At 43.1% G+C, this 14,703-nt stretch overlaps 2 protein-coding genes across 7 annotated transcripts in view; both read left to right on the top strand.

Moving 5' to 3' along the window:
- Window positions 1-238: 238 nt before the first annotated feature.
- Window positions 239-6,962, top strand: CLN8 (CLN8 transmembrane ER and ERGIC protein). 2 transcript variants are annotated; one of them, XM_071741778.1, is made up of 3 exons: window positions 239-360; window positions 1,724-2,390; window positions 2,781-6,962. In XM_071741778.1, exons 2-3 carry the CDS (start codon window positions 1,848-1,850, stop codon window positions 3,090-3,092), a joined length of 855 nt encoding a protein of 284 aa, XP_071597879.1. In that variant the 5' UTR covers window positions 239-360; window positions 1,724-1,847; the 3' UTR covers window positions 3,093-6,962. The 2 variants fall into 2 exon arrangements, with proteins under 2 accessions (XP_071597879.1, XP_071597880.1); XM_071741779.1 differs by having other exon boundaries at window positions 239-412.
- Window positions 6,963-13,782: 6,820 nt separating this feature from the next.
- Window positions 13,783-14,703, top strand: part of ARHGEF10 (Rho guanine nucleotide exchange factor 10) — a 112,744-nt gene continuing 111,823 nt past the window's right edge. For all 5 annotated transcript variants that reach the window (XM_071741774.1, XM_071741777.1, XM_071741775.1 and 2 more), the window contains exon 1: window positions 13,783-13,872. The gene's annotated coding sequence lies outside the window, so the exon portion shown is untranslated. The remainder of the gene's footprint in view (window positions 13,873-14,703) is intronic.

Genomic DNA, 14,703 nt, shown 5'->3' with positions numbered 1-14,703 from the left:
CGCCTGTTAAATATTATTAACTTTTCAGTGGTGGTGATGAGCCTCCTGTTAATGAAGAAAAACACCTCAAAAAGGCTCCCCTCGCGTGTCCCCCCACCCAAGTGGTATCGCCACGACTTTCCCCCCACCCCCTCCTCCCAGCAGCGATGGTTCGTGCCGCTAGGCCTGCGCGCACGGTTGGTGGTGGCGCCTAGCGCATGCGCAGAGGGGCGCATGGCGGCTGCCCAGCTGAGGGTGGCTCTTGTGGGGAGGGCGGCGGGGCGGGGCGGGCCGGACCGGGGGCTCACGGCAGGCCGGTGAGGGGGGCTTGCCGGCCGGGGCAGTCCCGGAGCCGCGAAGTGCCCATGAGCGTCGTTGTAGGTGAGGGGCGGCGGGTGTGAGCGAGGCCTGTGTGCTGCGTCCGGCCCCTCAGGTCTGCGTGGGACTCGCGGCCGCGGGGACAGGGAGCGGGGGTACGGACGGGACGGGACGGGGACGGGGAGAGGTGTTGCGGCCCTTCCAGAGCCAAGGCTTGCCGTAATGGATCGCGCTGTTCAGGGCCTGTTCTTGCTATCGTATTGTTGTGTTTTACCTCTTTTTTTTTTATTGAGAGGGGGTTTGAGGGGGGTTGAGAGGTGCTGCTGGGACCCCATCTTCGAGGCCGTGTTGGCGGATGCGGGGCCTTCCCCTTCACCCTTACCCCCCTCCCTCACCTTCCACCCCTTCCGTCTTGGAGAGGGGCATTTGAGATCAAAGTTTAGCATGAGCAGGCCTGCACAGGGGCTGGGTAGTCGTGGCATTTGCTGCATGGTAAAGCGCGATAGGAGCATCTCACCAGGGGCTCTGGATTTGGTGGTCGTTGCGGCTTTTTCGTCTCGCTTCCACCGAACACCCGAGCGCTTTGTGGTTCTGAGTATTCAAAGGCTGTGGTGGGTCTAGTTTTCATGCTGATATTGTTTAAGTTGTCCCTTAAATGAGCTGGTATTCAGATATTTCAAAATTATCTGTCTTTTTCCCTCCATACGAGTCTTTGTTTTTGGGCTACGGTGTGTTCAGGAAGTTTCAGCTAACTTGAGGGACTTAATGCTGAGCTGTTCAGTTAATTACACTAATGTTGTTAATAGTATGTATTAATGTTGCTTGTCTGCATTCCATACTCTTCTTGCATTTTTGGCATGTTTTTTTTGTTGTTGGTGTTCTTTTTGAGTTTTTTTGCTGTTGGAAAGTGATTTAATGTTCAGAAACTGGTTGCAAAGTCTTGTTTTGAGATACAGTCTTTGCAGTAATTTTCTGTGTAAGTGGTCCTGCTTACATTTTTGTATTTTTGTGTCCCAGATCTGTATATGAGATTCTGAACGGCACCCAGTGTCGTAGGAAGTGGTGGAAAATAAGTGAGGGGGATGCAGGAGTGTAGGAGAAAAACAGCACACTTGCTCTTGAATTTCAGGTTTAATAAGAACAGGCTTTGCTGCTTGTATTTTCTCTTCCTTTTTATTGCCTCCCTGCTTGTCCCTCCTCAAGTTTTGTTTCAGTGCATTACTTAGTACTAGTACAGATTTTGCAGGCCAATTGCTAATCTTAAATACATCACTTAAAGTTTCTTGTCTCTCTGCCTACTTGTCTTTGGGATGACTGCCTGATGGCAACAGGACCAAAGCAACTGCAGTACGAGTTCTCTGTGGTTCGGGTGAGATGTATATGGATGACTTAAAAATTAACTTTTTTTTTCTTCTTCTTGTTCTAGATGGAAGATTTCATGGTTTCTGATTTGCATAGTAGCAGATTCTGACTAAGCATAAGGGAGACAGTAGTGTGAGTGAGAAGTGACAAGCCTCTTGCAAGGCTTTGCTCTGTAAAAAAAGGAAGAAATGAATCCTACAAATGATGATCAAGTGTTTGGGAGCATCTTTGACTGGGACTATCTCTTATGGGAAGTTCGTCTGACGTTTTTAGCTGCTGGTTTTTTGATCTACTTGGGAGTGTTTCTTCTGTCTCACTGGTTGTCTTCATGGATAAGTAGCACTTACCGTGCTTTGTATGCAAAGGAGAAGGTGTTCTGGAATATGGCTGTCACACGTGGTGTGTTTGGACTTCAGAGTTGTGTTGCTGGGTTATGGGCTTTGCTCATAGATCCCGTTTTTCATGCTGACAAAGTGTATTCACAGCAGAAGTGGAGTTGGTTTAACTGTTTAATAGCTGCTGGATTTTTCTTGCTTGAAAATGTAGCTGTTCACATGTCCAACATTATTTTTAGAACATTTGATGTGTTCTTGGTAGTTCATCACTTGCTTGCTTTTGGTGGCTTGGCTGGCCTAGTGATTAATGTCAAATCTGGACATTATCTGCCTTTGATGGGAATGTTGCTGGAGATGAGTACTCCCTCAACGTGTATTTCCTGGATGCTTTTAAAGGTAAGAATGCCATTATTTTCAAGTTATGTCTGTAACAGTCGTCATGTATCTTGCTTGACATGCTAGGTGATCTGTGTGGTTTGTCTCAGAAAAACTGCTTTCATCCAACTGATGTTCATGTTATTGTGATACCTGCTTTTTTTGTGATGAGACATCTGTAGTTCTCCATATAGGTTTGTGTTACACTGTGTGCAGGTGAATAGTGAAATGGTATGAATTCAGTGTGAGTTTGGGATGCTGTATGTGTGCAGAATATTACAGCTCTGCATGGAAAAAATGCCTGAGAATGTGTTCATGTGAAAGCTGAATATTTACATTATGGCTTCCTTAGTGCCTTAACTTGAAGTAACAGTCTCACTTCTGCATACTTTCTGTTCTTGTTTTTTCTAGGCTGGCTGTGCTAATACCTTATTTTGGAAGGCAAACCAGTGGGTGATGATCCACCTGTTTCACTGCCGCATGATTCTTACTTACCATATGTGGTGGGTGTGTATTTTCAATTGGAATTCTGTCGTGGAGAATCTGGGACTTCTTCATTTTATTGTTTTATTCTCAGGATTATTTGCTGTTACACTAATACTTAACCCATACTGGACATACAAAAAAACTCAACAACTCCTCAGACCGACTGACTGGAACTTTGAAAATAAAGCAGTGGAAAATGGAAAATTAAATGGTGAAACACATGAAAAGAGGATGTAACACTGAAACAGCTCTAGCGGAACAATGCAATGTGAAGTAATCATTTGCCCATGAACTAGATGCTTTTGCAAGAAGCTAATTAACAGAGTGATTCCTTGCTGGTAGTATTCTGTATGAATATGCAGAAGTATTTAAAAGCATTTTTTGTGCTTCATCTGTACATACACATAAGATCTTCAACCTCTTAGTTATGAATTTTGCCAATGATTTTGTCAGGTTGGCTGTATTTCATAACTGGGTAGCAACATACTGTCTAAAGGTATCGTTTATCCTAATGCTTCAAAGTGGCTTTACAGTTAATTTGTCTGTTAAGCTCAGAGTGAGTCAAGTTTAGCTTGAATCCTATTTCACATATGTCATAGATACTGATACTGGAAATTATGTTGTTTTTCAATTATGACCCAGGTTTGGTATGCATGGGTACCTAGTTCATGTGTGCCATTAAATCATTCCAGGTGGCTGAATTGATCAGTGGTAGAATGCAGTCATGGCTGGGTTTGGGTTTGGTTTTTTTTTTAAGTGGGCTTGAGGAAGATAATCGTTCAACTGTTCACTGTCAAAGGTGAAGTTTTCAGGTTGCCCTCAGTGTGGGAGGATTTCATATCCACCACAAACGTGCATGTGAGGATGCAGGCATTCATTTTACTGTTGGTCTTGCTAGATTATCATAGTGGTTCCTTCTGGACCTAAAGTCTGTGAAATACAAGAGACAGCAATAGAATGTTTGACTCTGTTTCATCCTTGAAAAGTTTACTGGTTGATGGATAATATTATTTTCTTTGTAGGTCCCATGAGCTGTCATGCAGTTAGTTCCACTAGTTCTTCTGTTATGGTTCACCTTATTTTTGGAAATTCTCTTAGTTGTAGAGGATTTTAGAATCTAGAGGTGACTCCTCTATGGAGGAGAGGCTGTTAGCACCTCCTTTGGAAGTTGAGTTGTTAGAGTATTTTTATTTTACTTCAGAGAACATGTAAAGCAACTCTAACTATCATTTGCACTTTATCTGCCGCATCACTAAATCCTTCCTTGACCAAAGGGAATAGGATTGGTTTTTTAGATAGAGACTTGGCAAACTGTAGTGGATGTTCTCGGTAATAGCACTGGTCTGATGGTTTCTGGCTGAAATGTTAGACAGCAGGTGAAGGTAATAAAGATCAGGACAGAAAAGAGTGACGCCTAGTGGCAAGAGAATGACATAAGATATTAATTAGTTTTGCTGCACTGTACTAGTAGTCAGATAAAAAAACCTTGTAACTTGAAACTTTGTCATATAGTGTGACTTGACTGCTACACAGATTTATTTTCCAAAATAGTAAGACTGGGCAAGCCCAAGCTATGAAGAATTTATGCCAAGGCATGTGTTAGAGGCTTTGTTTACTGAACTGTGGTAGACCATACTGTTTTAAATGTGTAAGGGCAGTACTGTTTGGTGTAAACAACCCCATTTTATTAATTTTTTGTGAGAATATATTTGATTTCATTGTGACTAAAGGGAAGAAGCTAGCAGTCGGGTTGCTGTGTTTCCTAACTGGGCGAGCAGAGAGTGGAAGAGTTGTTCTGTGGGAAAGAGGAAAACTTTTACTGTTAGGTCACAAATGTGTAGCTGAATCTTGATGACAGTGGTGAGTATTTGAAACCACCTGTTCAAAAGTAGGCTGAATGAATGAAATTCATTGCAGCAGCTTCTTTCTGTTTTCCTGCTAACATTCAACAGATACAAATCTTAATTTTTTTACTACCTTCTGTTTTTTAAGCAGGCTAGAATTAAGTTGCAGTGTCCTGGCAATGAAGCCTATCTAGATGCCATCATATAGGTACCTCCCCTAAGGGGTTGTGTGTTAGACAGTAATAGTAAAAGTATTTTAGGAGAAAGCAAAGTGATAAATTGCTCAGGAACAGAACACAGATATATGATCCAAATGCATATCTTGAAGAATACAGACCTCACTTGCAGGAGTTCCAGTAGGGAATGCAGAGGATAGCTCACCAGGTACCTAAATCATGATATGCTCCTTGTAAGGAGCCTTAGCCTTGTAAGGTTTGGATTCAATAAAATAAGGTAATAATTTTGAAAATCCCAGGTACGGAATTCTGAAGAATCCTAACAGAAAACAGAAGCATTAGAAGAAAAATAAGTTTGGGACAAGTGTTGTTATTCCTACAGTTACTAGGTAAAGGAGGTAAAGTTTCTTTGTCTTAAATAAAAGGGTGTGGAGAGTTTGGGTTAGTGTCTTTTGGTCTAAAAAAAGTAAGTGTGGTCCAAGCAGCCAAGTGGATGGCTATGTCAGTGGCACCAAGCTTCTAAAGTTTAATGATTTGTATTATTAATTTCTGTAATGTTAAGTGGGTTATAAATCTGCCATTTAAAGTATCTTTTATCATAATAAGGCAATCTTCTTAGTATGCAATTTATTGTGAATTTTTTCATGCAAAGACTTACTATGACATATCTCAAACCTTTTGCATGTCTAACAATATAATTAACAATACCTAAAGGCACCTGCTTATCTAAACCCTGCTAGAACAGGAGAGCTGTGCATTAATTTTATTTCTGTTGGTTTGAGAGGGGAGGGGGTTTCACAGTCCAACTAGAAATATAGAAGGGTACAAAGATACAGACAACCTTCCTTTGTCATCTTGATGACCTAGTGTGGGAGCTACCAGTTCAGTTACAAAGCCTTTTTTTGGGGGGGTTTTTTTGGTTTTGTTTTTGTGGTGTTTTGGGGTTTTTTTTGTTGTTGGTTTTGTTTGTTTGCTTGTTGTGGTTTTTTTAGTTTTTTGTTTTTTTGTTTTGTTTGTTTGTGTTTTCTTCACTGTCCCTTGGCTGTTCCCTTCAAGAGGATTTTCTAGTTTATGATTGTGGTTGGCTGTCTCATTGCTCTAAAACAGTACTAAAAAGTTTTCTATATAAATGAGGGGTTTGGTGTCTAATTATTCTTACAGCTAAATGCTGCTTTTCAATCCAAAGGTTGACAAGCTATCATTTGTTTATAAAATTTGTTTATGTGAAACTAATCCCAGTGCTGTTGGGCTTATCTTACAAGGCCTCATTTGTAATCCAATGGTAGAAAAATTCAGAGTCAGCTTCAGGAGTGGCTGGATCCAGTCACAGGGTGTGTGCTGCTGCTGTGATGTGGAAAACTGTTGCATAATACTTTTTTGGGTAACTTTTGTTTGCTTTGGTGACTATAAGAGATTCCATCCTGATTTCTTGATAGACAAGCTTATTGAAGGAGTGTTGTTTTTGTCACCTTTCTGGCTGAAGCTTTTTTTTTTTTTTAACAAAAAACCCCCAATAAACTGTGATGAAGGTGGAAATGTTTGGTTAGGTATTTTGGTTTTTGTTTTGTTTTGTTGCTGGTTTTCTTTTTAAAGAAAACCTTCAAGATCTAAGACACCCTGGGCCAGGCATCTGGTTCTTACTGTCTTCATACACCATTCCTAATGCACAGTTTACATCTGCCTCCATTTGTGTCCTGTCTTATGTTTTTTCTAAGACCTGTCATTGTTTCCCTGTCCACCCACCAATTTTTCTATAATATTTACTCTTATTTGCAGTACTAATCATGATGTTGCAGCAGTTGCATTACCTCAGTGATGTCTTACATGTTTTAATATGTCGTGTCAGGCCCTTCTTCCACTAAATACTTGTGTCCAAATTTTTTCAGTGTTTTTTGCTTTTTCCTGATAACACTGATTAAATGTCATGTACAGTTATAAGACACCTTTCTTAACCTCAGGGAGACTCCCACTTAAGGTGAATTCAGACATGTCAAGCGAATTCAAGTCTGCTCATGTACAATATAACATTTTTGGATGGTACATCATCTTTACACTGTGTACATAAATAAAAATATTTTATTGAATAATTATCTACTGTGACTTTCATTTATTGATTAAATAATGCCTATTTTTTACTTGCTGTCTGTATCTTAAACAGCTTTTGCATTGCAGGCACAAGAGGACAGTTTTTCACTATGTGGACAGTCAGACATTGGAATGGTCTCCCAGGGGAAGTGGCAGAGGATGCCCCTGCTTTGGAAAGCTTTAAGTCTCAGCAAGATGGGCTGCTGAGACATCAGGCATAAACAATAATAGTAGGGTTGGGCCAGATATCCGTGAGGTCCCTTCCAACCTGACATTCTATTACACTGTGGTGACTTGTTTATTTTTAATTACTCTGTTAAACTTCACAAAGGTAATGTTATATTAATGGAAATAGCTATAAAACCTTGTAAGCTAATGTCTCTTCAACATGTAACACATTCACATGAACAAGTTTAGTTACATGACTAAAACACTAGAAGGGTTGCTACATAGGTAAGTGTATTAAAAAATGGTTAAAAAGCATCACTTGGGAATGACCCTTCTGTCTTGTATATTTCAAGTGTGTGGTAAATTTTTGCATTAGGCTCTAACTGTGAAGACACTTCATTTGGTACCATCTGACACTTCACAGTTTAGTATGAAACACCCTAAATTTTTTTAAGAAAACAACACCAAAACTCACAACAAAGTTGTGGCCACTGCTAAATAACAAAATACAGTTTTAAACATCAAGCATGTGTATCTTGCATAGTGCTTTGCAGTAATTAATTTCTGGTACCTTTTAGCGTTAGTGAGTTAAAGAAAATGGTGTAATTACTGGTATTTTAATTATTCTTATTATAAAAATGCACTGTTGAAGTGACTGGCTGGCATAGTTTTTCTGGTTGCCTCTGCAAAGAAAGTCTGGGCAGCCCCCAGACTAACAGAGGCAGAAGAAAGATGTCTGTGTATAAAGCTCCACTGACTGGAATGTGTGTGGGTACAGACTGGGATGAGAAGAACAATGCATAATAGTATCTGTATTAATAAAGTCCTTTAAAGTTCCTTTTAGAAATTATTTTTTTAAATGCTATTCATGTTTTGTTCTCCAGATGTTTTCAATTAATAGGTAAATACATTTTACTTAGTAGTTCTTACCACATTCCCAGAAGAGTATTGGAGCATGCTATGCTGTGATGCTGTGTTATCCAATAATTACAATCTTTTGATCTTGAGTCACGGTACTGCTATTTTAAGTTGATAATTTGGAACAAAATATAAGTGACTCATTAATTTAGTAAACTGTGCCTTTTGCTGTGGCTGAGAGCCCTCAGACGGATTTCCAGTGTTGGAAGGGACATTGCATGCTCTAGATCTGACTGACTAATTAGTGTGTTCTGCTAATGGTAGTGGCACAGAGTAGAGACAAGTGTTCTTGCACATTGTGCCTTCCTGTTTTCTCTAAGTAAAACTGCTGGGAAAGGTGCAATGAGAAACATAATGATGGAGCAAATGTGCAAGTATGTAGCAGTGGTCAAGGTGGCAAACGGACCTAGCTTGAAAGGAAGGGAGTGGGGCCTGCTCTCTTTTTCGCAAAGAAGAAAGCAAAGAAATCAGCTGTGCCCTTGCTTGCTGCTGTTTGTGTGTGTGAATGTTCTGATGAGTCAGCTAGGGTCACTTCTGAGTCCTTCAGGATGTGACCTGAGCCGACAGAGTGGTAATTTAATACTAGCTTTATCAGATAAAGGAGGCATTACTTCTGGTCTGCAAAACTTACTTCCTCATGTAAGTAAGGAGGATTTTCTTTTTAGCTGTCTGCTCCTTTGAATGCTTATGTGTTAAAGTGCCATATAAGCTGGCACTGTTCTCATCCCTATGTTTTCTGACACATAAAGACTTATGAGGATATGCCTTGTTTTAGTACTAATTGATTGTGGCAGCTCAAGGTGCTCACTCTTCCTGACATACTGCTGTTGCTAAATAGGTCTAAAGCTTCCCTCTCCTGCTTTGCTGCTTCTGCTGCCAAAAGCACTTTGCCTTCACAAACGTTGCCTTTTTTCACCAAAACTGTGCTCATTGAAGTTTTAGCATGCATCTTGCACGCAGCAGGGGGTAAATATATACCTGGAAAGGACTTGATTTTGTAGAAGGCAGAGGGCTGACTTTCCTACATTTCTGGACCATGTAGTTCTGCAGCCAGGGCCTTTTAAGACCACCATGGTGATTACTACCTTGAAAACAAATCAATGCCAGCAAAATACAAGTGTACATAGAAGTGGTCGTAATAGAGTAGACATGGAGCACCTAACATGAGCTTGGTCATCTTGTAGGTTTTATTTACAGGAAGAAACTATATCCTGGAAAGCAGCAGTAGCCTTGCTTGGGTGTCATAGGAAATAAAGATGAAAAAAAATAGGAGGCTTTGGGATGTGGCAGATGAGATTGGTTGTTATATTGTACGGTGCTGATGAGTTGCATATGGACATTAATTACATAGATTGTCTGATGCTTTAACTTTTTCCTCAGCAACATGCTGTTAAATATCACTTTGACAGTGGTGGAGGATAAGTTTGACCTTTTTTAGGACATCAAAACTCCTAAGCAATGGTTTCGGTGGAGGCCTTTGGTATGTTCTGGAGGAGGCTGAAGGATGTTCTGATTGTGAAGTATGTTCTAATTCATAGTAATTTATTCATGTATTATCACTTTTTATCTTGCATAATTATTTTTTCCCCTGGAGGCTGTTTTGCATAGTCATGAGTATAAATCAATCTCCTCTTTGCTTTTCCTAGCCCTCCTAGTGCTTTTTATTTGCCACTTTTCCAACTTGAATTCCTTTTACATGAATGTTGGCAACTTAAGGGTTATACATGGTATTCCACACAAAGTCCTCTCAACACCCTGTGCTACACTACTACTTCTTTTCCTCCACTGGAAATAGCTCTGCTTCAGCCATTTCAGCTCTGCTTCAGGTTTCATTTGTCTTCCACAGTTACACGACCTTAGTGCTTCGTGGTCCTGGGACAGTGAATTCATTCAAGGTTTTTCTTTCCTCAGCTTCAGAGTGAAGCAAAATATCCCAAAGTGTGTATTTTTTGTTACAGAAATAACTTGTGCCTATTACTGTACTGTGTGCAGGTGCCTGGGTGCTGGCAGGGGGCTGCAGGAGGGTCTCTGTGAGGAGAGGCCGGGCCTGCCCTGTGCCGGACACAGCTGGTTCTGGTCAGATCCAACCCACTCCCATAGGGCATGGCTGAGCCCCCCAGCTAAAGTAGTGGTGCCTTGGGGAAAAAGTATTTAAGAAACAGCACAAACATGACACAGGCAACATAATGAGTAAGGAAAATAGTGAGAGAATTAACTCTCTGGACACCGAGGCGGGAGAAGGAGGAGGAGGAAGAGGAGGAGGAGGAGAAGTTGCTGCTGCACTGGAGCAGAGATTCCCTTGCAGCCTCTGAAGGAGCACACAAAGGAGCAGGTTTATCCTGAAGGACTGCAGCCTGTGGGAAGGACCCACACTGGAGCAGGGGACAAATGTGAGGAGGAAGGACTGCAGAGAGGAACATTTATGGAATACCACAACCTCTTATTACCCATCCCATCATGGCCCTTCCTTCAGGGTGGGGGACACAGAGAAGTTGAGAATGAAAGAGTGAAGAAGGGGAAGGCCAGGGAAGGGGTAGGCAAGCTTGAGAAGAAGGGGGGTACACCAGGAGAAGGTGTTTTTACTCCCTGTCTTTTTTTTGACCTATGAGCTTTCCATCTTGTTTTCTCCTCCTGTCATGTTGAGAGGGAGTGAGAGAAAGGCTGGATAGGGGTCTCAGTGGTATCCAGGTCAGCCCACCAGAGTGAGCTATGGCATTATCGGCTGTACTATCACTCATGCCACCCGTGGCAACAAGAAGCTGATGTAACACAGACTCTGGTGCTGATGAATATTAAAATGTAGGAAAATTTGTACCTAGTCAGTCTGAACTGGCAGTTTTAGAATTTGACTTGCAAAGACTCCTTGTAAGCAGTGAGTTTCTAAAGGTATTAATGAAAGAAGTTCTAGTGCTGGTGAAACAGGACAGTATTATAAAACTCAGTAGTCAGGTTAGCATTCACTGGTATGCTCAGAATTGACAGGCTGCCCCAGTAGTGGTGCTGATGCTTCAGGGAGACCTGGAAGACAGGCCAGCCGTAGGCATCATATTGGAACATGAATGAGCAAAGCTTTTATAAAAGCAAATGTTATTTTGATGTAGTAGTCTGAATTTATGAAAGCTGTATGCCTTGTCTTTTTTTTTTTTTTTTTTTTTTAAAAAAGAGTATTGTCAACCTTGTTACCTTGTTTGGTAAGGAAAGTAGAGGGGCTCCAGCAGGAGTGCTGCAGGTGCTGCAGAAGTTAAGCAAGACCCCTGGATATCCTGGCTTTGAGTGGTTTCTGAAGGATTACAATAATTAGATGACTACCATCTTTCTCTGAATTTCCAGCTGGGGAAAACTCTCCCAGAGTAAGTGCCAGGTACAACAGCTGGTAAACAGAAGAAAGAATCTGATAAAAAAAGGAGAACTCGGTAACCTAAGTTTTACTTAACTTTTTCAGATTTCATGCAACATTTTGGAAAGCAAGCCATTGGAATGCCCTTAGGTGTCATAAATTTTTTGCATTCAACCACCCCAATTTCCATGGAGAGAGAAAAAAGGGTCCCTCCTTTATGGCATTGTGTCATGTGATGACAGGACACCAGTCAGTGTCCAGGTGTCCTGAAGATACCTGTTACTGGAGTGGATGCATGACCTATGGTGGTGCGGAGGCAAGATGTACCTTTGCTTAAGCCCTTGTAAGCAGCAATGACAACAAGTAAATTCTGAGTTCTTGTGTATGTATCATCCATAAAACCAATTTGAGCATGGGCTTGGTTATGAAAAACACCACGTTAACTCTGAAGACAGCCATTATCTGTACTCTAATTACAGACAAATATTTAAGGGTGGATAAGTAATGAATTAGTGATTACAATGATTAGGATGCTAATTATGACTGCTAATAGGATGTTGCCTCAGAAAGTAGTAGAAAGAGTGCAAGTTATTTTGGAAGATAGTATTGCTTTTTTGTAAGCTGAATTGCTATTGTAGTTGTAAAAGAAGTTTTGCACAGCAGCCTTTTATTGGAATTAGAGAAGAATATATTATGTGTTGTCACTGAAATCAAGAAGTTGTCAAAGATCTAGAGAATTTGGAAAGAAACTACAGGAAAAATTTCACTCCTACAGTGAAAGAAAATTATGAAAGGGAGAAATTAATGCACCTGTATTATGAGATAGTTGCCAAAACAAGGATATTGCTAGTAAATTATATCTTAAATGCAGAGCTGAGATAGTTGCACTTAGTCAGGTTATGTGTCTGTTCTTTAATGTGGCATCTAACGATAAGCAGTCTGCCAAAGACTGATTCCCTGACATTTTAAGCTCCTGAAATGAGTGAAATGCAACACATTCAAAAAAATCATAGAAACTATAGAATAATAGGGTCTTTCAGCTGGGAGCCAAACTAAATGCCCTAATGGTGTTCCTGGTCTTAATCTGTACACATGGCCTAATTTTCTCATCTAATTTTCTTTCATTTGTAGGGCTATGTGAGAACCATTTTAAGTGTACAGTGTGACACACTGCACTACAAGGCTATGAGCTTTGTGAAAATGGAAACATTTTTTAAAGTAATATTTAAAATACTTACGCTGCAGTTCAGGTTATATGAACCCACATGAAGACATAGAATAGCTGTGCATGTGTAAACTATAAACAAATTAAATTAAACCTGTAGAAAAAAGGGTGGATTAATCAAATGTATTTTGAAATGCCACAATTTTTAGCTAACACTTGCATTTATTGATAAAGAATTTACTCCATCTGAGTGTATTTCATGGTACTGGCTGTACCATGAAAACACTTAAACAGGCAAGGATCACTTCTGGATGATTTTTAATGGCATTTAGCCTGACTTTATCATGCTTAAAACTGGTCCAAAGGCAATATTAAATAATTGTAATTAATATCAAGGGCTTATGTATTTAAGGACTTAGAGCATTATTTTCATCAAAATGTGACAGATCTGTACATGGATACGGTGTGAAATACACGTTTTCAAAATAATTGCATCTTGTAAAGATTTGGTCGGGTTGTTTTTTTTTTTTTAATTTTATGGAAGGGATATGTTCAGTTCTGAATCTCACTTGTGTGAACGTACCAGTGGCTCGCGTTCCTTTCAGGATAAGCATTGGGTCCTTCTATGCCACGGGGTTGCCTTGGTCCGCAGTGATGCTCGGTGTCAGGCAAGTAACGCGAGAAGGATCTGCACGTTAGGGGTGTGAGGTGCCAGCATCTTGAAACAAAAAAACTTTTGAGTTTTCAAAATAGTTCCAAGTGGTTGATGGGATCAAATTCCGTCATCGCTACCGTGGCCTAGCGTGCGTGCTCGGGCTGTTTCTGAAAAGGAGGGGAGACAAGCTCAGCCTGTCCCGCCTGTCCGCAGCTCCCCCGCCCGGGGACCGGCTGGCGGCGGTCCCCAGCAGCCGGGCGCCTCCTCTCTTTGCCCGTCACACCGAGGACTGCCGCGCCGCCACCGCCCACCGCTGCCTCTTGCCCCGCAGGTGCCCCGTGGTCCGCGGTGTGGGCAGTGCCTCGGCCTCCCGCCCCACCGCCGGCATCACGTGCGGTGGCAGGAATGCTGCGGGGGTCCCGGGGGGGACGCAGGGACCGCCCGCTGCCGCCGCTCGCCCCGCCCCGCACCGACCGGCGGGCGGCTGCGCCAACCGGGAGGCAGCTGGGCCCCGCGCTGCCCAATGGCTGCGGGCGGTGCCCCAGGGGCCCGGCAGCGGGCGGGCCGGGGCGGGCCGGGCGGCTTCGGCCCTGGGGAGGCGGTAACGGCAGCGGGGGCGGTGGGGCGGGCGGGCGGCTGCCCGCCAGGGCTCGGGAGCTCCGCTTGGCGGTGAGTGAGCGCTCGGCAGCGGCGGCAGCCCCGGGTCGGTGTGTGTGCGTGTGTGGGAGGGGGAAGGTGTGAGTGACGTGTCCGGGGAGCGGGGCAGCCGCGGAGCCCCGGTGAGGAGCGGCGGGGCCCGGTGGGGCGGGGTCGGGAATCCGCATCGGAGTTCGTGGAAGCAGCGGTGGTGGAGGAGAAGGAGGAGGAGGAGGTGGGTATTCCCTCGGCGAGTTGCGGGGCTGTGGGCGGCTGCAGCCGGCGGGGAGCGCCGGGGACTCGCTCTGTTGTTAGTCACGGAAAGTTTCGTCTCCCGAGGTAGGGCTCGGTGTTCCGTGTGGAGACAGACACCCCTCCCCGACCGGGGGCTGGCGTCCCCCCGCTTCCTACCGCCGGGGCGCTGGGGGTGCCTCGCTGCGGGGAGCCCGCGGGTGGCAGCTGGGAACCTCTGCCCGCCTCGGGGCTGGATAGGAGAACCTGATTTTAAAAAAATAAATATATATATATATGATTAAATAGGCTTTTCTAGTGTAACGTGGCTTGGGGAGTTACCGAAGCGAGGGTGCAAGGGATGGTTAATAAAGCCATTTAGTCCTTTTCTGAACTGAGCTCTTGATCCTTGGTGAAGTTCCTGCCCCAAGGTTTTCGCTGGGGTGTTGGCCGGGCTGTGAGCCCCTTCGTGCTCTGCCGCGTCTGGAGCTGCCCCGCTCCGGCTTCCCTCTGCCTCTTCTAGGGATGGACAAGGCTTTTGAAAATCCACGTAGCCAGAGGGAGCTTGAGTATTTTTCCTCCCCCCTTCTTTAAAACTGTGTTCAACACCAGCTGATGCAGTTGGCATCTGCA

Source organism: Heliangelus exortis, chromosome 3, assembly GCF_036169615.1.
Source record: "Heliangelus exortis chromosome 3, bHelExo1.hap1, whole genome shotgun sequence".
NCBI lineage: Eukaryota > Metazoa > Chordata > Aves > Apodiformes > Trochilidae > Heliangelus > Heliangelus exortis.
This window is presented reverse-complemented; position numbering and strand designations above follow the sequence as displayed.